This window comes from Dermochelys coriacea, chromosome 2 (genome assembly GCF_009764565.3).
Source record: "Dermochelys coriacea isolate rDerCor1 chromosome 2, rDerCor1.pri.v4, whole genome shotgun sequence".
Taxonomy (NCBI): Eukaryota; Metazoa; Chordata; order Testudines; family Dermochelyidae; genus Dermochelys; species Dermochelys coriacea.
The window spans coordinates 12,361,866-12,387,414 of NC_050069.1; the positions used below are offsets into that span (position 1 = coordinate 12,361,866).

General features: G+C 46.6%; 1 protein-coding gene across 1 annotated transcript in view; it reads left to right on the forward strand.

Annotated features, from left to right (window-relative positions):
* COL22A1 (collagen type XXII alpha 1 chain) overlaps positions 1–25,549 on the forward strand; it is a 328,017-nt gene that overhangs the window by 234,216 nt on the left and 68,252 nt on the right. The window contains exons 24-31 of the mRNA XM_043507305.1: positions 3,066–3,110; positions 4,850–4,903; positions 5,917–5,970; positions 10,788–10,841; positions 11,772–11,816; positions 19,933–19,995; positions 21,007–21,060; positions 24,454–24,495. Of these exons, the coding sequence (XP_043363240.1) occupies positions 3,066–3,110; positions 4,850–4,903; positions 5,917–5,970; positions 10,788–10,841; positions 11,772–11,816; positions 19,933–19,995; positions 21,007–21,060; positions 24,454–24,495 (411 nt within the window). The remainder of the gene's footprint in view (positions 1–3,065; positions 3,111–4,849; positions 4,904–5,916; positions 5,971–10,787; positions 10,842–11,771; positions 11,817–19,932; positions 19,996–21,006; positions 21,061–24,453; positions 24,496–25,549) is intronic.

Consider the following 25,549-nt stretch of genomic DNA (forward strand, 5'->3'; position numbering starts at 1 on the left):
TGCCCCCTCTACTGGTAAGATGCTGACAATTTTTCAACTCCCTTTTCTTCCATGTATTCTAAAGTCATAATTTCATATGCCTGCTACCTTATCTGAAAGGCTGTGCCACCAACAGTGCCTCATCCTTCATTCTCGCTGCTGCCGCCTCCTCTTTTTCCCCCTCTCACCTCTTCCTTCAAAAAGAAAAAGTATAACCTTGGTAGGTGACCTGTGATATTGCCGTCACAGTGCCCGTGACCTGTGATATTGAATAGTGACACTACTAGGATTTGTTGGCCAAAGTGCTGACTTGTCATTTTTTTTCTTCGGTCTGTCTCCAGTTCCATTTAATTCTTTATATAGGGCACTTCCAAAATAAACGCCTCAGCACTCTCTACAAAACCCTGCTGGAAAACTGAAAGTAAATAGAACTGTGGTGCTAACCAGAGGCAGGCAGGCTACATTTGACTACCCAGTCACTTTTCTTTCCTTTCTTCCCACTTTATTTGTTTAGGCTCCAACCCACCAAAGCTTTTTAACACATGCTTAACTTTAAGCACATGAGCAATCCCATCCTAGGTCTTTAGTGTGCGCTGAAGGGACCCAGTACTGCAATTTTGGGGTATATACACCTTTGACCCCCTCCCGGTTTGCTCATGGGATGCCCTGCCAGGTCTCAGCCCTCTAGCCATTACCTCTCTCTCTGAGCAGAGACCCACATCCCTTTCCCTCCTGAGCAGGGGCCTCCCCACCTCTGAAAATCACGCTACTTCTTTTGGTGCCTAATTACGGATGTTGGTGTCTAACCTGAGGCATCTGAGTTTGACAGTGTTGGCCAGCGTTCTTACCAGCTCAAGCGTATCTAAGTTAAGAGCCAGCATTGGCACAAGAACAAATGGATATAATCTGGCGACCAACAAGTTTAGGCTTGAAATTAGACTAAGGTTTCTAACCATCAGAGGAGTGACGTTCTGGGACAGCCTTCCGAGGGGAGCAGTGAAAGCAAAAAACCCTAACTTGTTTCAAGAGGCGCTTGATGCTTAACAGAGTGCTAACAACAATGCCCTTTTCACTGATGCTGTTGCAGGCTCAGCTGTGAGCAAAGGAATACTTTCTGTTAGCAGATTATGAGCACCTGGGTGGTAATTACTGGGCTAATGATGTAATTGGGAGGATATAGGTAGAAGGAATAGGAAGCAAGAGGAAGCTTAGAGGGAGAGCTCAGAAGGTGAGCTGTGAGGGTACAGGGAAAGCTCAGGTTAGAAGATGCCACTGTTCTGTTCTGTGGGTAAAAATGCAGAGGAATAAGGTACATGTGGTGAAAGGAAAGCAACCTGGATGTGTTTATGACTGTGAGGTGACAGAAACAGGCTAGATAGTGTGGCACACCACGTAGCTGAGGGAATACCCTGTGATAATAAGTTAATGGGGGATGGTCTGATGAGGTTGCTTACAATGGCATATGGCCCTCTGCGATTGCTATTAGCAAATATCCCCAAAGGCTAATGTTGGGACACTAGCTGGGGTAGGCTCTGAGTTACTACACAGAATTCTTTCCCAGATGTCTGGCTGGTGGGTCTCGCCCACATGCTCAGGTCTAACTGATTGCCATATTTGGGGTCAGGAAGGAGTTTCCCCCAGATCAGATTGGCAGAGACCCTGCGGTTTTTTGCCTTCCTCTGCAGTGTAGGACACGGGTCACTTGTTGGTTTGTACTAGAGTAAATGCTGGATTCGCTGTAACTGAAAGTCTTTACATCAAGATTTGAGGACTTCAGTAACTCAGCCAGAGTTTAGGGATGTATTACAGGAGTGGGTGGGTGAGGTTCAGTGGCCTGCAATGTGCAGGTGGCCAGACTACATGATTATAATGTTGCCTTCAGCCTGTGAGCAAATCTCATTGCTACAGTGAGGGTTATAATGTCAGAAATATTTTCCCAGGAGAAGTGGTGTAATGCCTATTACCTGAGCCAGTTACAACCAGACTGGCCAAAGCACTTGCTGCTGTACTGCAGGCAATCGAGTGTGGGCACAGATGAAAAGATAGGGCATTTCCATCTCCAACTTGTTTAACACACTGAGACCACTTTGTACACCATTTTTGTGTTGACAATTTACTACTCAAATGACAGGGCCAATGGGCAAAACTGCAGGTGTAGAGTTTTTGTTTTAAAATATTGGATCTGTTGTATCAGATCTAGTCATTTGAAGGCATATAGGTAGAATCACATTTTTAAAAAATCCAACTAACCCTGTCTCATTCATTATTTATTTCAGAAATCTGGTGTTGGAGGTAAACCACTTGCTCCTTAGCTTCTCTTTGAAGCAACCTTTATCGGGATTAAATTAGGTTTACTGTGGCTAGAATAGGAGTACTTGTGGCACCTTAGAGACTAACAAATTTATTAGAGCATAAGCTTTCGTGAGCCACAGCTCACTTCATCGGATGCATCATCCGATGAAGTGAGCTGTAGCTCACGAAAGCTTATGCTCTAATAAATTCGTTAGTCTCTAAGGTGCCACAAGTACTCCTTTTCTTTTTGCGAATACAGACTAACACGGCTGCTACTCTGAAATCTGTGGCTAGAATGTTTCACTGGACAGGCTCTGCCTTGCGAGATAGCATTGATTGCCTGAGCCTCACTCATTTCTTGCATCAGGGACAGGTCTGGAGTTCATCTTGCAGGGAGAGTAGTTTGTGGCTTAAGAGGCTGCCTATTCAAAGCCGGTAATTCTGTTCTGCTCATGAGTACAGGCTCCCAGGGAGCTCACTTCTGGCATCTGTCCTCTTTTTATGGAGGCTAACCAAATAAGGGTCACAGGTTTCAGAGTAGCAGCCGTGTTAGTCTGTATTCGCAAAAAGAAAAGGAGTACTTGTGGCACCTTAGAGTCTAATAAATTTGTTAGTCTCTAAGGTGCCACAAGTACTCCTTTTCTTTTTGCAAATAAGGGTCAGTGTTGCGTGTGATTAGAATCAGCTGTAGGGAGCAGAACACACTGTGCCCAGCGGAAGATTGCTCCTTTCACACTGTAGATGAGATGTCACTGGGTTTGATAAAACATTTTTCTTTCTTTCTTTCCTTGCAGGGTCCAATCGGGCCCCCTGGTGTTGCTGGCCCTCCTGGTGCTGCAGTAAGGAAACATGCTTACATTTTTCTTTGTTTGATTGTAAAGGGTCAGAAATGGCATTCTGAAGTAACTAAGGCTCAGGCCTGTTTCCGTAGGCTTCAGTGGGAGCTTTGCCCTTGATTTTAGTGGGAGTCAGATCAGGCCTTTGGCTAGGACATATTCATGCTCGCACTTCCTCATTCAGAAGCACTGGTTGACTTCATGTGATGGCTCCTCTACGCTTACTCCTGGCGAAGTTCTGTGCTCCTGCGTGTGCACAAAAGCACGTCCCCCAGAAGAGTCTCTTTGCTTCCCTGCAGAAAAATGGGTTCTGTGGGGAATCAAAGAGCAGCTGCATCAGTGCTCACTCACCTCCCCCCGGCAGCATGGGCCCATCTGTTTGGGCACCCAAAGCAGCCGGGGGAGAGGTAAGTCAAGGGTGGGGTTGGGGAGAGAGGGGACTGGGGATGCCATGGTCACCCAGGGACATCAGTCCCAACTGGGTGGGGGGGAGGGAAGAGAAGGAGGATGAGGAAATCAGTTCCCCCTCGCCCTCCCCTGTACAGAGCAACCAGGGCTGGGTCAGATCAACCCCCAGAAACCCACGCAGGCTGCAGGAAGCTCTGCACCATGGGGCGCTGGGGGATTGGCCGGGGAGTCTGGGTGCAGGGATGAGGCTTAGCAGGAGGGGTTCGGTGCGGGGAAGGGGGGGAGAATACAGATGCACAGGGGTTGGGCAGATGGGGAGCAGCTCCCTGTACAGTGACCCTTTCCTGACTCCCTGACCCCATCACTCCTCAGCCATGGGAGGGAGGAGTCACTGTAAAGGGAGCAGATCCCCGTCCACCCAACCCCAGTGCATCTAGACTCCTCTCCCGACAAACCCCCCTCCAAGCCTCACCTGCGTCTGCATCTGGAACCCCTCTACTGAACCCCCCCCAGCAGCGGGAACCACTCATACCGAGAACCCCCCACCAAACCTCACCCTAACGAGCCTCACGCTCTGCATGAGGAACCCCCACCCCCAAACCCCCATCCCCCTAAGCCTCAACACCTGCATCAGGAGCCCCCTACACTTACACACCCACTCCACTGAGCCCCAGTGAGCTGCACCCTGACCCCCACCCCACCAAGCCCCACTCCCTCAGCACACTCCCCCACACTGAAGCCCCCACACCCAGATCCCCCCTGCTGAGCCCTAACCACCTTCACCTGGACTGTCCTGCAGAGTCCCATTACCACTGCACCCAGAACCCCCAAGCTCCTGTGTATCCAGATCTCACCCCCAGGACCTCCAACCACGCTGCCCACACCCAGATTGCACCACACAGAACCTTGGTACTCTTGAGCAAATTCTGCATCAAAAATTAAAAATTTTAAAATTCTGCAAAATTCTGCATAATTTTATTTTGTCAAAATAACACAGTAACAATATAATCACACCATTTTCAATTATTTTGGTATTTTATTTCAAAATACTTGTCAGCAAATAGTTGTATTTTTACAAATAAAATTATACAGAATTTTGCAGAATTTTAAAATATTGTGCGCAGACTTTTTTATTGGGGGGGGGAGAATTCCTTCAGGTGTATATACACCCACTTTTACAACTACTCCTAGTTCCCAATGTAGAAAAAGGCCTTTGTGAGGGGGAAAATTGTGCTGATCTATCTAAGCGGAAGTCGGTAAGCTGTAGTAGCAGAATGTCACTGCATTGCAAAGGCCTGAATGCTAACAGTTCCCTACTGTGGTTTCGTTTGTAGGGATTGTCTGGAGAAATTGGTGTTTCTGGTAAAACTGGACTGCCAGGACCAGCTGTAAGTTCTGAATTGCTGCTTTCATTTCCGTCTTCTATGACTGTGCATGTCTAACTCACACCCTCTTTCTAGAAGCTTGTTCACATAAAAGGTTAATGAGTCTGGTACAGTTGGACACTTCCTTCTCATGCACTAGAGACTTATGCTTTTAGCAAGAGAAATCCTGGATTCAAACACCTCTGCTGGCTGAAGCAAGAATCTGTCATATACGTACTTTGGGATTTCAGTACAAGAATACATTCAGGCAATCCTTTTTTTTATTACTCTCCCCAAATTATTGCAACATGCAATTCTTTAAAACCACAAGCTTCTCAAATCAGTCATGTGAATTGAAACAAAATCTCCATCTTAGAACAGCAAAGCAATTTCCATTGGGTGTTTAATGCCAGGGCAGATCAACTAGGATATAATTGGCTTTAATAGGCACTCCCACAATCTGCGAGGTTCTTCAGTGGCTGTGTTAAGACAAGATTCTTTCCTACCTTTCTAATACATTAGACAATCATTTTCATGATGATTCTGCTAACTGATGCTTTCACATCGATTTGATAGTTTGTATGGTTAATAAATTGCTGACACTTAAAGAAGGAGACAGACTATTTTATCCTTGGAGGCAGAAGAGAGTGGGAACCGATGAGTAAAGATACCATCTCCAAACTTATTTAAGAACCAATTTATTTATAGTCTCTAAGGTGCTTGCTGTTCTTTCTCTGTAACAACAGTGACATCTAATGGCCATTTACCAAGACTGGTTTATTGGATAGGAGATGCCTCATTGGCTTAGGGAACACACGATGTTTTCCTATGATTCAGATGGAAAATAGAACAGAAATGTAAAAACTCAGCAAAGAAACAATGGGGCTGATTCTGCTGTTCTTAAAACCAGCATAAAAGAGAGCACAATGAGGTCATATGTGCCTGTATCTCCTAGCAGCTGGATGCTAAAAGAGTCCAGGTTTAAAATGGTCTGAATATAAGTGGTCTCCCACAGCTGATAATTTTCTCTTGTTTAGGGATCCCCTGGCAAGGATGGATTAAATGGTCTTCCCGGACTTCCAGGCCAAAAGGCAAGTGGCACAGGATATGTCAACTTAACACTATTCACCTACTGATCTTACTCTGTGGACGGAGTGCCAAACTCCTCCATGCTAGATTCTCATCCATTCCACTTCAGTGAGCCAGCAGGTGCGGCTTCAGGGCAAATCAGCTGAAGCTCCTGTATTGAATTTGGCACAGGATGTATTCAGCACATGTGATGGGTTCCCCAGGGTGCAACCTGGAACTGGGGTACCGCTGAGCCCTCTGGCGTACCAACCTATGCTCTATCTCACACTGTGATGCTGTGACAAGCTGTCAGACTCTCGAAGTATTTCACTTACACAGCCATCCACAGGCAGGGACACACCCAGCTGAGTTCATAGGATCATAGAATATCAGGGTTGGAAGGGACCTCAGGAGATCATCTAGTCCAACCCCCTACTCAAAGCAGGACCAATCCCCAATTTTTGCCCCAGATCCCTAAACGGCCCCCTCAAGGATTGAACTCACAACCCTGAGTTTAGCAGGCCAATACTCAAACCACTAAGTTACATGAATGCTTCTTCATAGCCACTCATGAACTAACAATAGAGAGGCTCCGGCCAAAACCCACAGCTTCCTAGCCTAGCACCCCAGGGCTGTACCATCCTGCCCTGTTCAGAAGCCTGATCAGTGTAAGTTTATTACCCAGTCCACCCCACCCTCAGTGTGGAGAGGGTATGCACCCACTTTTATACACTGAACAGATTTCCCAAGCACTTCAGCCAAAACACACTGCTTAAGGTAAAATATACAACAGATGTATTAACTACAGAAAGGTAGATTTTAAGTGATTATAAGTAGTAAGCATATAGATCAAAGTTGGTTACCTAAGAAATAAAAGTAAAATCACAATCTGAGTTCTATAAACTAGACAGGATTTGAATCAAGCAATGTCTCATCCTGATGGTATAGTTCCTTCATACACAAGCTGGGATTTGCCTTTCCCAGTTCAGTCTTTGTTCTCCAGACTTTTTTTCAGGTGTTGAGTTTTGGTGGGAGAAAGGCCAAGTGATGATGTCACTTCCCTTTTTATAGTTTCTTACAGCTTTCTAGAAAGATCCTTGGCTATGACATGAGTCAAGCAGTCTCCATTGTCTACATGCTATCTCTGAGAAGTTTTTATAGTATACAGCTCCTAGGATAGTCGTTGTGAGTGTGGACTCCTTTAACAGGCCATCAGCATGTCTGGCTCCTCCACTGTTGCATCTGAAAGGCTGGTTTTGGGTGTTCCAAACCTCACAACATACTTCAGTAACACACACATAGCAAAACACAGCAAATGTGGCAGGCGACCAGCTTGGCTTAACAGAGAAATCTTTGGTGAGCTTAACAGAAAAATGAAGCTTGCAAGAAGTGGAAACTTGAACAGATGTCTAGGGAGGAGTATAAAGATATTGCTTGAGCATGCAGAGGTGTAATCAGGAAGGCCAAAACACAATTGGAGTTGCAGCTAGCAAGGGATGTGAAGAGTAACAAGAATGGTTTCTACGGGTATGTTAGCAACAAGAAGAAGGTCAGGGAAAGTGTGGGACCCTCACTGAGTGGGGGAGACAACATAGTGACAGAGGATGTGGATAAAGCTGAAGTTCTCAATGCTTTTTTGGACTTGGTCTTCACAGACAAGGGCAGCTCCCAGACTGCTGCACTGGGCAGCATAGTATGGGGAGGAGGTGAGCAGCCCTCAGTGGTGAAGGAACAGGTTAAGGGCGACGTAGAAAAGCTGGACATGCACAAGTCCATGGGGCCGGATCCAATGCACCCAAGGGTGCTGAGGGAGTTGGCTGATGTGGCTGCAGAGCCATTGGCCATTATCTTTGAAAACTTGTGGTGATCAGGGGAGATCCCAGATGACTGGAAAAAAGCAAATGTAGTGCCCATCTTTAAAAAAGGAAAGAAGGAAAATCGGGGAACTACAGACCGGTCAGCCTCACCTCAGTCCCTGGAAAAATCATGGAGCAGGTCCTCAAGGAATCCATTTTGAAGCACTTGGAGGAGAGGAAGGTAATCAGGAATAGTCAACATGGATTCACCAAGGGCAAGTCATGCCTGACCAGCCTGATTGTCTTCTATGATGAGATAACTGGCTCTGTGGATATGGGGAAAGCAGTGAACATGATATACCTTGACTTTAGCAAAGCTTTTGACACGGTCTCCCACAGTATTCTTCCCAGCAAGTTAAAGAAGTATGGATTTGATGAATGGACTATAAGGTGGATATAAAGCTAGCTAGATCGTTGGGCTCAATGGGTAGGGATCAATGACTCGATATCTAGTTGGAAGCCGGTATCAAGCAGAGTGCCCCAGGGGTCGGTCCTGGGGCCGTTTTTGTTCAACATCTTCATTAATGATCTGGATGATTGGATGGACTGCATCCTAACAAGTTTGTAGATGACGCTAAGTTGTGGGGAGAGGTAGATATTCTGCAGGGTAGGGATAGGGTCCAGAGTGACCTAGACAAATTGGAGGATTGGGCCAAAAGAAATCTGATGAGATTCAAGAAGGACAAGTGCAGAGTGCAAAAATGACCTGGATATTACAGTAGACAAGAAGCTGGATATGTGTCAACAGTGTGCCATTGTTACCAAGAAGGCTAATGGCATATTGGGCTGCATTAGTAAGAGCATTGCCAGCAGATCAAGGGAAGTGATTATTCTCCTCTATGTGGCACTGGTGAGGTCACATCTCGAGTATTGCATCCATTTTTGGGCCCCCCACTACAGAAAGGATGTGGACAAATTGAAGAGAGTCCAGCAGAGGGCAACAAACATGATTAGGGGGCTGGGACACATGACTTATGAGGAGAGGCTGAGGGAACTGGGATTATTTAGTCTGCAGAAGAGAAGAATGAGGGGGGATTTCATAGCAGCCTTCAACTACCTGATGCAGGATTCCAAACAGGATGGAGCTCGGCTGTTCTCAGTGGTGGCAAATAACAGAATAAGGAGTAATGGTCTCAAGTTGCAGTGGGGAAGGTCTAGGTTGGATATTAGGAAAAACTATTTCACTAGGAGGGTGGTGAAGCATTGGAATGGGTTACCTAGGGAGGGGGTGGAATCTCCATCCTTAGAGGTTTTTAAGGCCCGGTTTGACAGAGACCTGGCTGGGATGATTCAGTTGGGGTTGGTCCTGTTTTGAGCAGAGGGTTGGACTAGATGACTCCTGAGGTCTCTTCCAACCCTAATCTTCTACAATTCTATGAAAATGTCATAACTTCCCATACAATGAGAGTACATATAATCCAACCGGATATTAATGTTCAACAGATCAAGCCTTGTAAAAAGCCATACTTTGTACAAAACATATCATAATTATATGACAGTGGTGAATATGGGGGTTCCAGGGCGCTGCTTTGAAGCACAGAATGCCACAGTCCCGTGAACAGCAGGAGAGAGAGTGATTTTCTCATCCCCTCTCCTTAATCCAAATGCCTCCTTCTGCTGTTTGCTGGCAAAGAGGCTGATGCAGAACTGCTAGGTAGGGTTACAAATCTTGCCAGAGGCCACAGGGGGATTGTATCTCAATACCAGTGTCATGCCCAAGTCTCTTCTCAGGGCACAACTATTCAGACACCCAAAGCCTATGAGTAACACCCAACAAATGCGGGCTGAAGTCCCCACAGGGTTTTCCCTGGCCTATCCCAGCCACTGGAAAGAGAACACATCCTTCCTTTAACTCTCCTGCTGGATCACATGACAGCCAGGCAGCTTTGAACCATGTCCTGGCTGTGGTATCCTCTCACAGGGATTAAGTGCAATGGGAACAAAATACAATAAATACTGCTCAGAATGATAGATTTAAAAACCAGCATCCTTCCCTATATGGCTATCCAGGTGGAGAAGAGGTTTGTGTCCTGCCTTGATGGGAGAAGTGTCCTCACTTGAGTCACCATCAGTCCTTACGGGAGCCTTAAGGAAAAGGGCTCTGTGATGGCTCTAAACAGCTCTCCTTCTCCACTGGAGTTAGGTGGCAGCATGATGAATGGTGAAGCCAGGAGCAAACTTGGACTGCAGGTGGCAGTTCCTACACCTCTTCTGCCTGCAGCTGCCAGCCTGTGTTAAAGGATTAGAAAACGTGCCTTACAGTGATAGACTCAAGGAGCTCCATCTATTCATCTTAACACAGAGAAGGTTAAGGGACGACTTAGTCACAGTCTATAGGTACCTTCATGGGGAACAAATATTTAATAACACGTTCTTCAGTCTAGCAGGAAAAGGTATAATACAGTCCAATGGCTGTAAATTGAAGCTAGACAAATTCAGGCAGGAAGTAAGGAACACAGTTGCCAACTTTCATGTGGTAAATAAGCACCCCAACTTTCAAAATAAGCCCAAAATCAAGCTAATCCCATTTCAAAACAAGGCCAAAACAAGCCAATCCCTAAGAACTCCAACACTCTATGTGACTAGGGCCCGCTCTGCATCCCTGACTCTTTCCCCGCCTTGCCCCTGCTTGCCGGGAGCTGATCAAAAAGAAGCAACAAGCTACAAGCCAAACAAGCAACAACCTACAAGCAGGTTTTTTTCAACAGGTTTGGCATGTCCTGTAAGGAGTGAATTGTTGACGATGAACTACTCTTGGCCCCATGTTATTCCAGAATGGAATCTAATGACCTTTGGGGTTTTGTATACACATTTTTCAAGAGTGGACAAGGCATCTCAGGAAAAAAACAAAGGGTGTGTATGCACATCCACACACGGAGTTACTGGAGATCTGAACCCCCCGGCTCCCTGCTCAGACTGTTGCCTGCACATTTACAGAATCCCTGGAGAGTTGTTCTGTTAACGTCCATTTGTGTTCCTTTCAGGGAGAACAAGGAGAGAGGGGAAAGGAAGGTTTTCCTGGGAAAGCTGGTCCAAAGGTAAGGAATTCCAATTCACAGAGCTCTCTGTAAGCATGAATTGAATCTGCCAGAGCCCGATTTTGATTTCATTTATATCAGTGTAAGCAGGTTTAGCCCTGCTGACATTGATGGCCTTACATTTGTGTAACACTGGTGTAAGGGAAAGGAGAAGCAGGTCCATGTCATAGAATCATAGAATCATAGAATATCAGGGTTGGAAGGGACCCCAGAAGGTCATCTAGTCCAACCCCCTGCTCAAAGCAGGACCAAGTCCCAGTTAAATCATCCCAGCCAGGGCTTTGTCAAGCCTGACCTTAAAAACCTCTAAGGAAGGAGATTCTACCACCTCCCTAGGTAACGCATTCCAGTGTTTCACCACCCTCTTAGTGAAAAAGTTTTTCCTAATATCCAATCTAAACCTCCCCCATTGCAACTTGAGACCATTACTCCTCGTTCTGTCATCTGCTACCATTGAGAACAGTCTAGAGCCATCCTCTTTGAAACCCCCTTTCAGGTAGTTGAAAGCAGCTATCAAATCCCCCCTCATTCTTCTCTTCTGCAGACTAAACAATCCCAGCTCCCTCAGCCTCTCCTCATAAGTCATGTGCTCTAGACCCCTAATCATTTTCGTTGCCCTTCGTTGTCCCTCTGTGCACAGTTAATTCTGTCACAAGGTGCCATCGTACATAAACATGGACCCAACTAGGACTCAGGATCTGACACTGACATTTTAGGAGGTTTGCTCTGGTGTATTGGATCCTGCTGTTCCCTGTGGGCCATGTAGGGGGACTGACCCATTTCTAGATCTGGGTTGGAGAGGGAGGAAGGAACTCCTGTGAAATGTCTGTTTTGCTGTATGCTGATATGGGGTGTAACATCGTGATTGTAAGGCAGTGTTAAGGGGCATTGGTTCCCTGTAATACTAAAGCTGTGCTTTTGTCTTTCCAGGGTGAGAGGGGAGATCACGGTCCACCTGGTCTAGCTGGTGAGAAGGTGAGCAGGCAAAACTCTCTTAGCAGTGCATAGGAACGAGACCTGGGAATAAATCATTCAATCACGATAAACTAGATAAAATGACATTGGTTTGACTCTGACTGAGGACTGAATTAGCAGTGTTTGGAATGATCAGATTTATGGTCAACTAGAATGTGGGGGAAGCTCTGATTAAATGGGGATAAAGCCAAACTGCCTGGGCATCCCTGACAGTCTGGTCTCAGGCATGGTGGACAACAAAGAGAAGGAAAGCAGAGAGGCTAAGCAGATGCACCTGTTCTCCTGGGCACACAGCATCAGCCCAGAATGCTGGTGGGACTTCTGAGAGGCAGGAGCCTCCTTGTAACCATACAATGCAGTGGGGAGAGTTGTCACCATCTCTCCCAATGCTACAGCTGTGAGTTGTACTTGCCAGGGAAAGTGCCCCACATGACAGGTCTCTTGTGGAACAGAGGCAGCAAAGTAGTCGAGCTCCCTGTGTCCTGTGGCTTCTGGCTGCCCCTGGTAGAAGCTGAGCTCAGCGGGGAACCTGTGAATCTCTAGGGCTGTCCTTGAGCATAAGCCACAGCTTGGGGCTGAGGCAGAAACACCCAGCTGGGATGTTTGTATGGTCACCCCCATACTGGCTTTCCAAATACAGTAAACAAACCTCAACAAAGGAAGATTCATGGGGAAAGTCCCTGCTTCCACTGCTGCTCACACCCAGTGTAAAGAGGGAGTCACCCCAGAGAAGCAGATGTGGTTATACTGATCTGACACAGGTGGGAGTGAGAGGAGAATCGGGCATGTGACTGTAAATAGGGATTGGGATGAAACAGAAACTGGCCTGGTTTAATGTAAATGTGTTTATTCAGAATCCAAAGTGCTCAGGTTCAGTGCATGCTGTCATTGTATTGACAGGTTTTAGTGTATTTGATGTTCTTTTTCTCAGACTCCATGCACAGGAACAAGTCCCTCTCTACAATCACAATGAATGTCATGTTGACACAATGCCAGCACTAAACTCATGCTTAGCATGAACTCTGGCTCAGCGAGAGCAGGGGGGCAAGTTCAGGATCTTATGGAGAGGCCCTCAGTGATCTGCAGGTGCTCATCCAGGATCTCATGTAGCAGTCCTCAGTGGGCTGCAGGTGCTGTTCCAGTGCCTTATGGATCAATTCTCAATGGACTGAATGTGCCCACTCAGGTTCTTATGGAACAACCTTCAAAGGTCTTCTGGGAGATCTTGCAGAGCTTTCTGGATTCTCCTTCTCTCCACCTCTCAGTCAGCGGCATCAGGAGTGGCACCCATCCTCACGTCTCCCCTCACTAGTGAAGAGCTCCCCATGTCAGGGGGCCTTCCTGAGCCATTACTGCAGCACCCCACCAGCCTGTTGGCATCCCCCCCACCCCTCCAGCAGATATGCAGTGTCTCTCTACCGAGCTCATGCATGGTGGGTGTGCCTGTGTACATGTTTGTTCTGCTGTAGGGCCCAATGCTATATACTGTAACAAGCTTGAGAAATAATAACTCCTGACATCCTGCCATCCATACACACCCTCTCCACCTGGCAGCAGACTTACTAACTGGTACCAGCAACAGACTTTACTGTCACGTTCGATTGCTCAGGGAGCTGGCTGCAGAGGGATCCAGACTCAGATCCTCCAATCTCTCATCAGATTCCCCTGCAGCTGGATATTTCTGTGTCCAATGTGGCATTAGCAGCAGCAGCAGCCAGAACAAGGGAGCCTGGTGAGAGACAGAGGCGGTGGACTCCAAGCTGCAGCAGCTCCCAGTGGTGGGAAGTCTGCCTGGAGGTGGGGGGCCTGGAGCAGCCCAGCGGAGCCCCAGATATAGGCAGGACAGGATCCAGCTGGCCAGAGGATGTGCTGATTCAGTACATCTCCCAGGGGGGTCTGGAAGGAATTTAACGCTGTCAGAAATCGTGGGGCGTGGTACTCAACACCTGCCCTCCTGCCCTGTGCAGGAAGACTATTCTCCAGTGCAAAGCATCAGGGGATAAAAAAAAAGATTAAAAGATTCATAGTATTATAGAAGATTAGGTTTGGAAGAAACCTCAGGAGGTCATGTAGTCCAACCCCCTGTTCAAAGCAGGACCAACCCCAACTAAATCATCCCAGTCAGGGGCTTTGTCAAGCCAGGCCTTAAGGATGGAGATTCCACCACCTCTCTGCGTAACCCATTCCAGTGCTTCACCATCGTTCTAATGAAATAATTTTTCCTAATTTCCAACCTAGGCCTCCCCCACTACAACTTGAGACCATTGCGCCTTGTTCTGTCATCTGCCACTACTGAACACAGCCTACCTCCATCCTCTTTGGAACCCCCTTTCAGGTAGTTGAAGGCTGCTATCAAATCCTCCCTCATTCTTTTCTGCTGACTAAATAAGACAAGTTCCCTCAGCCTCTCCTCATAAATCATGTGTCCCAGCCCCCTAATCATTTTCATTGTCCTCTGCTGGACTCTCTCCAATTTGTCCACATCCCTTCTGTAGTGGGGAGCCCAAAACTAGATGCAAGATGTGGCCTCATCAGTGCTGAATAGATGGGAATAATCACTTCCATTGATCTTGTGGCAATGCTCCTATTAATACAGCCCAATATGCCGTTAGCCTTCTTGGCAACAAGGGCACACTGTTGACACATGTCCAGCTTCTTGTCCACTGTAATCCCCAGGTCCTTTTCTGCAGAGCTGCCATTTAGCCAGTCGGTCCCCAGCCTGTAGCTATTGATCAGCTCAGGGCCAACCAGGAGGGGATGTGATAACGGACTGCAGGCACCTGATGGCTGTAAACACTAAGGAGTGTGAATTATTTTGTGTGATACATGAGATTAGGGGTGACATCTGGAAGAATATCAGGAAAAACTCTCTGATAGGATGACTTCTACAGGCCTGGCCCAACTCTCATTGAAGTTAATGGGATTATTTTGAAAAGTTATGGAAGACGGGAGAGAGAAAAGGGCATATATAGTGCCAATCTATAAAAAGGGAAATAAGGACAACTGTGGGAATTACAGACCAGTCATCTTAACTTCTGTACCCGGAAAGATAATGGAGCAAATAATAAAGCAATCAATTTGCAAACACCTAGAAGATAATACATAAGAACATAAGAATGGCCATACTGGGTCAGACCAAAGGTCCATCCAGTCCAGTATCCTGTCTGCCGACAGTGGCCAGTGCCAGGTGCCCCAGAGGGAGTGAACCTAACAGGTAATGATCAAGTGATCTCTTTCCTGAAATTCAGCTCCATCCTCTGACAAACAGAGGCTAGGGACACCATTCCTTACCCATCCTGGCTAATAACCATTAATGGATTTAACCTCCATGAATTTATCTACTTCTCTTTTAAACCCTGTTATAGTCCTAGTCTTCACAACCTCCTCAGGCAAGGAGTTCCACAGGTTGACTGTGCAATGTGTGAAGAAGAACTTTTTTATTTGTTTTAAAGCTGTTGCCCATTAATTTCATTTGGTGGCCCCTAGTTCTTATATTATGGGAACAAGTAAATAACTTTTCCTTATTCACTTTCTCCACACCACTCATGATTTTATATACCTCTTATCCTATCCCCCCTTAGTTTCCTCTTTTCCAAGATGGAAAGTCCTTGTCTTTTTAATCTCTCCGTATATGGGCCCCATTTCAAACCCCTAATCATTTTAATTGCCCTTCTCTGAACCTTTTCTAATGCTAGTATATCTTTTTTGAGATGAGGAGACCATATCTGTACTCAGTATTCAAGATGTGGGTGTACCATGGATTTATATAAGGGCAATAAGATATTGTTCGTCTTATTCTCTATCCCTTTTTTAATGATTCCTAACATCCTGCTTGCTTTTTTGACTGCCGCTGCACACTGCATGGACATCTTCAGAGAACTATCCACAATGACTCCAAGATATCTTTCCTGAATAGTTGTAGCTAAATTAGCCCCCATCATATTGTATGTATAATTGGGGTTACTTTTTCCGATGTGCATTACTTTACATATATCCACATTAAATTCCAGGTTCCAGGGGTGTGTCTGTGTGGATTTGTTCTTGTGCTTTTTCAGGGAGTTTCAATCTCTCCAGTCACTCAATTACAGACCTGAGAGTTTTCTTCAACAAAAAAACTTCAAAAACAGACTCCAAGGAGAAACGGCTGAATTGGAATTAATTTGCAAACTGGATACAATTAACTTAGGCTTGAATAGAGACTGGGAGTGGATGGGTCATTACACAAAGTAAAACTATTTTCCCATGTTATTTCTCCCCCCCACCCCACCCCCCACTGTTCCTCAGACGTTCTTGTTAACTGCTAGAAATGGCCCACCTTGATTAACATCACAAAAGGTTTTCCTCCTTCCCCCCCTCCCCATTCCTGCTGGTAATAGCTCATCTTAAGTGATCGCTTTCCTTACAGTGTGTATGATAAAACCTATTGTTTCATGCTCTGTGTGTGTGTATATAAATCTCCCCACTGTATTTTCCACTGAATGCATCCGATGAAGTGAGCTGTAGCTCACGAAAGCTTATGCTCAAATAAATTTGTTAGTCTCTAAGGTGCCACAAGTACTCCTTTTCTTTTTGTTCCCAGAGAGTAGTTGTCAGTGGTTCACAGTCATGCTGGCAGGGCATAACAAGTGGGGTCCCACAGGGATCAGTTCTGGATCCGGTTCTGTTCAATATCTTCATCAATGATTTAGATAATGTCATAGAGAATACACTTATAAAGTTTGTGGATGATACCAAGATGGGAGGGCTTGCAAGTGCTTTGGAGGATAGGATTAAAATTCAGAATTATCTGGACAAACTGGAGAAAGGGTCTGAAGTAAATAGGATAAAATTCAATAAGGACAAATGCAACATATTCCACTTCGGAAGGAACAATCAGTTGCACACATATAAAAATGAGAAATGACTGCCTCGGAAGGAATACTGCGGAAACGGATCTGGGGGTCATAGTGGACCACAAGCTAAATATGAGTCAACAGTATAACACTGTTGCAAAAAAAGCAAACGTCATTCTGGGATGTATTAGCAGGAGTGTTGTAAGCAAGACACAAGAAGTAATTCTTCCGTTCCACTCCGCGCTGGTTAGGCCTCAGCTGAAGTATTGTGTCCAGTTCTGGGCACCACGTTTCAGGAAAGATGTGGACAAATTGGAGAAAGTCCAGAGAAGAACAACAAAAATGATTAAAGGTCTAGAAAACATGACCTTTGAGGGAAGATTGAAAAAATTGGGTTTGTTTAGTCTGGAGAAGAGAAGACTGAGATGATAACAGTTTTCAAGTACATAAAAGGTTGTTATAAGAAGAAGGGAGAAAAATTGCTCTCTTTAATAACTGAGGCTGGACAAGAAGCAATAGGCTTAAATTGCAACAAGGGTGGTTTAGGTTGGACATTAGGAAAAACTTCCTAACTGTCAGGGTGGTTAAGCACTGGAATAAATTGCCTCGGGAGGTGGTGGGATCTCCATAATTGGGGATTTTTAAGAGCAGGTTAGACAAACACTTGTCAGGGATGGTCTAGATCAGGGGTTCTCAACCTTTTTCTCTGAGGCCCCCCTCGACATGTTATAAGAACTCCATGGCCCAGCAGGGGCAGAGCGGGCCTTGGGGTTTGTGGTGCAGGTTTGGGGGGGCTCAGGGCTGGGGCAGGGGCAGGGGGTTGGGGCTCGGGATTGGGGCACGGGCTTACCTCTGGCACCTCCCGGTCAGTGGCGCAGCAGGGGGCAAAGGCAGGCTTCCTGCCTGTCCTGGCACTGCGGACTGCGCTGAGCCCCGGAAGCAGCCAGCAGCAGGTCCAGCTCCTAGGTGGAGGCACGGCAGGCAGCTCTTTGCGCTGCTCTTGCCCGCAGGCCCTGCCCCTGCAGCTCCCATTGGCTGTGGCTCCCAGTCAATGGGAGTGCAAAGCTGGTGCTCAGGGTGAGGGTAGCGCGTGGGGCCACGTGGCCTCCCGCCTAGGAGCTGGACTGTCTGGCCACTTCCAGGGCGCAATGCGAAGCCAGGACAGGTAGGGACTAGCCTGCCTTAGCTCCACAGCACTGCTGACCAGACTCTTACTGGTCCAGTCAGCAGTGCTGACCGAAGCCACCGGGGTCACTTTTCGACTGGGTGTTCTGTACAAAACCAGACACCGGGTCACCCTAGCCTTGGGCATAGGCATAGTTTGACTTCTATTTTTGGGGGGGCAGGGGCCAGCGGGGCTCGAGCCACCTCCAGAAGGCAGGGTCTAGGGAGGAAGTGCCACCTACACCCCCAACTCACCTTAGCAGCCCACCCAGCCTGTCTGGGTTGCGGGGGTGGGGTGCAACCAAAATTTATAACTCAAAGGTAGGGAGCTTAGCAGAGAAAGTTTGAAAACAGCTCTTAGGGTGCAGGGAGCAGGTATCTAGGGGCTGTGCGCAGGCAGGGAGTAGCACAGGGTGCAATGAGGGAGTAGCTGGGACTATGTGCACACAGGAGGTGGCTGTGGGTGCAGGGAGGGGGTGGCTAGGGGCTGTGTGCTGGCAGGGGTAACTCAGGGTGCAGGGAGGGGTAGCTGGGGCTGTGTGCTGGCAGGGGGTAGATCAGGGTGCAGGGAGGGGTTACTAGTGGCTCTGTGCTGTCAGGGGTAGCTCAGAGTACAGGGAGCGGGTAGCTGGGGCTGTGTGCAGGCAGGGGGTAGCTTAGTGTGCAGGGAGAGATGTATGGGGCTATGTACTGGGAGGTCTCCCCTGTTCCTGGAGGGGTCTGCCAGCCATGGAGCCGGATCTCCCCATCTGGGCGGCTCTTACTGGCTGCTTCTGCGGGAGCAAAGGGGGCTGAGAGCTGAGGAGCAGCTTCAACCCAGGGCACCAGCAGGAGAGGAGGGAACTCTGTGGTCACCTGCTCCATGGCACTAGCCAGAGCAGCAGCTGCCCCGCACGGCCTGGTGTAACAGCAAAAACAGCAGCCGGCACATTTCCCCACCAATACAGTTACCTACTGATCCTGCTCAGTACAACCTAGATAAGAAATTCTTCTGCCAGGAGTGTTTGTGCCATTACACTGGCTCTGGCTTTCCACCTCTGACCTGGGCAGGGAGAGGAGATGGAGGGGAGGTGTGGAGCTGTGCTTCCCTCGGGACTGCCCTGCTCTTGCCCTGCAGTTTGGGAGGAGGAGGGGCAAGGCCCTCCATGTCCCCAACTCTGCCCATGGGCTCAGGGCTTCTGTCCCACAGGGAGCATCAGGGCTCGAGGATTCAGCCCAGCCACCTGGCTTCAGCCCCCCTGGGGGACACCAGAGATCGGGGCTTCAGCTGCGGGACCCCTTGAAAGGGCTCGCAGACCCCCAGGGGACCACAGACCCCTGGTTGAGAACCTCTGGTCTAGATAATACTTAGTCCTGCCATGAGTACATGGGACTGGACTAGTTTCAGAGTAGCAGCTGTGTTAGTCTGTATCCGCAAAAAGAAAAGGAGGACTTGTGGCACCTTAGAGACTAACAATTTTATTTGAGCATAAGCTTTCGTGAGCTACAGCTCACTTCATTGGTGCTCAAATAAATTTGTTAGTCTCTAAGGTGCCACGAGTCCTCCTTTTCTTTTTGGGACTGGACTAGATGGCCTCTTGAGGTCCCTTTGAGACCTATGACTCTATGATTTTTTTCCCTATTACTCTAATGGGAATTAGATTGTGCTTGATGAGACTGTGGAACAGTCTGCCACTGGAGGACATGGAAATTTGGTGCAGGTCATTGAATTCTTGCCTGAGCCATGGCTGGGAACTGACTTTAGGGGACAATCTGGTACTGACTGAGATGGGCAAGAGGAACCAGGTGGCCTAACGGGTCTCTTACATGTCTGCCTCCTCTGACTCTGTGGTTGAGAAAGAGACAGAGGGAAGGGCGCTATGGGGGAGACAAACCCAGGGAAAGGAGGGGTCAGACACAGACAATCCCATGCACTTGCTGCCCCAGCCCGAATCCTGCTTCTCAGTACAAGGGGATCTAGCATGTTTCTAGCACCGTTTCCTCCCTGATTACCTGATTATTTATTATTCATTTTATGTTGTTATTCCCCCAAATTCAACAAAAATCCGAGGCAGCTGAGTTTGCTGGGCAGGCTGTACATGTCCCCCAGGTGTCATAGACTACCCTTTCTTCTCCTTCAGGGTGAAGCAGGCCTTCCTGGTCCCCAGGGGTTACCCGGGAAGAAGGGAGAGAAAGGAGATCAGGTGAGTGACTTGGAGATGTTGCTTAGTTTGACTGGGGCCGTTGGAAGTTCTTCCCACCTGGTATGTTCTTTGTGGTGATGAGCTGAACAGCCCCCAGAAAGCAAACCAGCGCGGCCCACCCCCCCGCCGCCATTAACACAGAGATGGCCAGTGAGCTCTCCTTGCCACAAGCTAGGGACCAACAGGTCAATGTATATGCAGGAATTAGACGAACCAGAAGGTCAAGGCTGATTTCATAATGCTCGACAGGTAGTAAGAGCAGTGCACTATGAAGAGGAAATGCGACAGGATTTTCAAAAGCACCGAAGTGATTGAGGAACATGTCCCACTAAAAATCAATGGGATTTGTGCTCCTAAATCAAGTTGGTGCTTTAAAAATACAGCCCATAGTCTTTATAGATGCTTATGTGTATGCATATAGGGCCTGAGCCAATCTCCAATGAAATCAACGGGAATCTTTCCATTAGCTTCATTGGGTGTTGGATTCCATACATGTATGCATTGCTATGTGTATTTTATATATTAAATTAGCCCTGTTTTAAACAGTTAACTACGCCAGACTACATTAGTGTGCACTAGGGAAAGTTTAGTGTGAGCCAGCAGGGTCCACACGAGCCAGTTAGTGTGCAATGTGCTAGTGACCCTAGAATTTACACCCCTCTGATAGTGTCACTCTCTGTTGTTGGTCACCCTACTGTCTCTCCTGTTCCCAACAGAAAAATAACAAATGATGTTTTCTGCAGGTGTTTCAAGCAACAACACTTTTAATTGCAAGTTGGGTTAGGGTTCTCATTTTCTTTTCCGTAAACTAAAGTGTAAACTGTCAGCTTTGGAAAATAGTGTTATTTTTGGAAATTACTCTCAAGATGTTACCCTTTGATTTAACTGCTAGTGCTGCATCTGGGGAGACATGTAAGATCAAACAACAGTATTAAATATTATAGTGGCGTGGTAATGATGCAGTAGGTATGGTTGATTCAGGTAAAATCTGAGTGTTTTGTTTGTTCCTAGGGTGAAAAAGGAGGAGCTGGACTCACTGGACTCAAAGGCGAAAGTGGTGAAAAGGTGAGTCACAGAAGGTAGCAGACACCTAAACAAGAAAAGAAGGAGAACAAAGGGTGGAGAGTACAGCATGGTACCACAGAAACAGGGTCAACTACAGAGTCAATGGAGCAATGGAAATGGCTAGTAGCTTGGACAGACTTCTTATGAGGAGAGAATGACACAATCAGGGCTGTTAGAGAGACAAGGTGGGTGAGGAAATATCAGTTATTGGACCAAATTCTGTTGGTGAGAGAGACAAGCTTTCAAGCCACACAGAGCTCTTCTTCAGGTCTGGGAAAGATACTCCGAGTGTCACCGCTAAATACAAGGTGGAACAGATTGTTTAGCTTAAGAAGTTAGCACATATTGTAAGGGACCATTCAAGGTAGAGTGGCCCATTACTGCCTCTGCAGTCATAGGGCAAAAAGAGGGGGTGTCTGGGTTACAGATTATTGTAATAAGCCATAAATGCAGTGTCTCTGGTCAGTCCATGATTGCTAGTGTCTATCAGAGTAATGAACTTAAGCTCCCAGGCCTAAAAATCATGGACTGACCAGAGACTCTGGATTTATGTTAAAACAATCTGCAACCCACTAAACCCCTTTTTTGGTCCTATGACTGTAGAGGTGTTAGTGGGCTACTCTACTGTGAATGGGCCCATACAATATGTTCTAACTACTTATGCTTAACAATCTGTTCCACCTTGCATTTTTGCTGTAACACTGGGAGTACAGAAGATGAGCTCTGTGCAGTTCAAAAGCTTGTCTCTCTCACCACCAGAAGTTGGTCCAATAAAAGATATTATCTCATCCACCTTGTCTCTTTACTGTCCTGGGACTGACATGACTACAACTATGCTACATGTTTAGGGCTATTCAGTTGAGAAACCAGACAAAAGGAGTGGATGAAACAAAGTAGTGTGTGGACCACAGATGTTCAGCGGGGGCACTCCTATTTGTACTCTGGTAATTCAAAGAAAGGGGAGATAATTGAGGAAACTGAAAGGCGACAAGTTGAAAACTGATACAAGGAATTTTTTTTAAACACAGCACACAGACTGTGGAACTCATTGACACAAGATATTATTGAGCCCAAGAGCTCAGTAGGATTCAAAAAGACTCGGACATTATAATGATGGTAATTTTAGATAAGGGGGACTATCCAGAGTTACAATAGACAAGGCTTATTTTATAAAAGCAGATTAAAAGAGCTGGGCTTGTTTAACCTAGCAAAATGAAGGCTGAGGAGGAATATGATTGCTCTCTATAAATACAAAAGGGGATAAACACCGGGGGAGGGTGATGAACCGTTTAAGCTAACGGACGGTGTTGGCACAAGCACAAATAGGTATAATATGGCCATGAGCAAATTCAGGCTGGAAATTAGATGCAAATTTCTAACTGTCAGAGGAGTGAGGTTCTGGAACAGCCTCCCAATAGGAGTTGTGTGTGTGTTGGGGGGTGGGGTGAGGGAAAAGCTTACTTAGTTTTAAGAGAGAGGATACATGTATGAGTGGATTCAATGACAGGGTTGCTTGTGATGGCGGGTTTAGGGTGTGGCAGCCTTGGGGGTCCCTTCTGGTTCATGTCTGATGGTCCCTAAATCTCATGCTTCAGGTCTTCAGCCAGTCACCTGCAGGAGTCAGGAAGGGATTGTTTCCTCCCAGTGTATTTGGATTTGGGTTTTTTTGGTCTTCCTCTGAAGCATCAGAGGTGGCCGCAGCTAGAAATGAGACACTGAATGGGGCGGGCTGGTGCATTCTTTCTCTCAGGTGTACACCTGGCTGGTTTTTACTTACATGCTCAGGGTCTAACTGGTTGCCATACATGGGGTCAGGAATGCATTTTCCCTCAGGTTAGATTGGCAGTGACCTTGGGAGTTTTTCACCTTTCTCGGCAGCATGTGGTTGTAGGTTGTTTGCCAGGATCATCTGGGTATCTCACTTACTCAATTCCCTGCCACTGGGGGGCCTCGGGCACTGGTGCACCTGGGTTTTGGTTTTGGTCCTGATGTACTTAGTTTAAGCTCATTATGGATAATGAGCAAGATATATTGGAATATTCTATGTTAATTTATTATTAATATGTGAGCAGGTCATGGGAAATATTTAGTATACGACTTTTGGAATGTGTACTGTGGCTAGGTGGTTATTGTTAATAATTGGCTGCTGAGAAACTAGCAGGAAGGTAATAACAATGGATCCAGATAAGATGTGATGATTAGGTCAGGAGGTGATGGAACAAGACCTGAGTTGTTAGTTGTGAAGTTGGTACAGTGCAGGCTCCAGCTAAAGTTACTTAGCTGTTTTCTCAAGCTGGGATCAAGCAGGTAAGAAGGACTGAATGGATTAAAAAGTGACTCTCTCTAGACAGTGGTGATAGAGTTGTCAGGAAGCTCCTCCAGAGGAGCAGACTGACACAGAGACAGGACACGCAGGCTGGGTCTGAAGCAGTGAGGCCTTCCTAAGCTGTCAGGGAAATGGTAAGGCCTTGTGTATTATAATTCTGGATATTCTGGTTATCTATAATTATCATTGTCATACTGTCCAAGTCTTTTTGAATCCTACTAAGCTCTTGGCCTCAATAATATCTTCTGGCAATGAGTTCTACAGGTTAATTGTGTGCTACATTAAAAATTTCCTTGGACCAGGTAGGACAGACAGGTGTATAGGCCTTTTATGGCTTTAAAATCCTTTTCTTTGTGCATACTACCTTCCCACTATAAAGATTAAACAAATTACTATAGATCAAACCCACATCTTTACAGGGAGTCTTTCCATAGATTTCAGGGCTTTGGATCTGTCCCTATGTATGCTCAGCCTTGTGGGAAACTAAAATTCCTATGTGGCACTGCAGTGGCTTTACAGAATCCAAATCATTTGGGTTTTGGCTAAATACAAAAAATGTTTTTAGAAAGTTCGGATTTTCTACGAAAATTGGAAATTTTCCACAAAAAGGAGACGTTTTTCTCAAAAAATTGCATTTAGTCGAAACCCCAATTTTTCTTTGAAATACAGTTCAGGCAGAACTTTTTTGTGCACCCGTACTCTTAAAGTGTGAATTATTCTTAATATTGCTACCAGTCTCACAATCAGACCTCAAAACACAGTAGATAGGCACTATCGGAGCCCTGTGGGACAAAGGGGCAGCCAAGCAGACATCTTTCATATGTCAAACTGCACAACACTCAGAGGGGATATTTTGGCCACAGACAGTGGGGTAAAATCCATCTGTCAGCAAAAGAGCCATGGGATGTATAACATCCACACTAAGCTGCCTGGACCTCCTTTGAGTAGGTCTCCTCTAGTACAGCCATGTCTCACAGCTGTACATATTGTAGAATTGTAGTTGTGCTGTGTTTTACTTTGCTGCCCTCCTATTCCTTAAATAATCCTCCTCTCCTTTACTTCTTTAGGGTGACGTGGGTCCTGCTGGTCCCCCTGGTCTACCTGGAACAGTAAGTAAAGCTGCATCCAGTGCACTAATGCAGAGTTGATGTACAGAGGAATAGGTGGCAGTTTCATCTTCCACACAGACCTCCCAAACTCAGGGCCTTACAAGTTACCCATTCCTTTGCAGAAACACCAGGAACTATTTATTTAGCCCTGGTATAACTCCATTAGCTTCAGTGGAGCTATCTCATGGATGCAACTGGTCCAATAGTTCTTAAGAGATTGGTATATGTGTATCCTGTCACTGCTTCTCTCTGCATGCATGCTCCCTCATACAGTAGCATCAGTTTGACAGTGTCTGCATCTCTTCCTTTCGGTGATATGTATAGTAGGTGTAGCAGCTGGAGCAAGTGTGTGTGTTTGTGCCTACACAAGGATGGAGAAGGGGAGTAAATGTGTTTACACGCTGCAAGTTTATTGCATGGATCCTACAGGATCCTTTTAGACCAAGCAAGGTGTTCCAGTCCAGGATTTCCTGGTGACTTCCCAAAGAAACCAGTTTATTTTCAGAATGGAACCTGTGGGAAACTGAGCCGATCTTTCAGGGAGCATTCCACCTGAGTCTCATTAGCCAACTCGCTGTGCCCATGGAAATAGCAGGGGGAATCCTAGACTGATTACACTGTCTCACCAGCCTGGATTTAGGGCAGTGCTTATGGCTTGGGGAGAATTCAAATCCAGTGCCCTTCCAGCCCTCCAAGACCTCTGTGAGAGAGGCTCCAGCAGATACAACGCCATCTTGTGTTGCTGGCCCAGGAGACCCGCATACACTAGGAGCCCATTGTGGAACAATGGAATTAGTTTGGGTTCAGCATTGGGTCCAACGAACCACCAAATTAGACCATGTCCACCTCACGGACCCCTCCTGGCAATAGGAAAGCACCAAAGAACTTCCATTTACCTCTTTTAAAATGTGGGAACATGAGTATACTCTGAAATGCAAGTTGACTAAAGGCCATGAAACCAAAGTCCATGGAATATAACTATAACCCTCATCATCCGCTCCAGCAAAACCTGACCAATCATCCTGCCCTGAGTGTTAACAATGCGCCTGCCCCA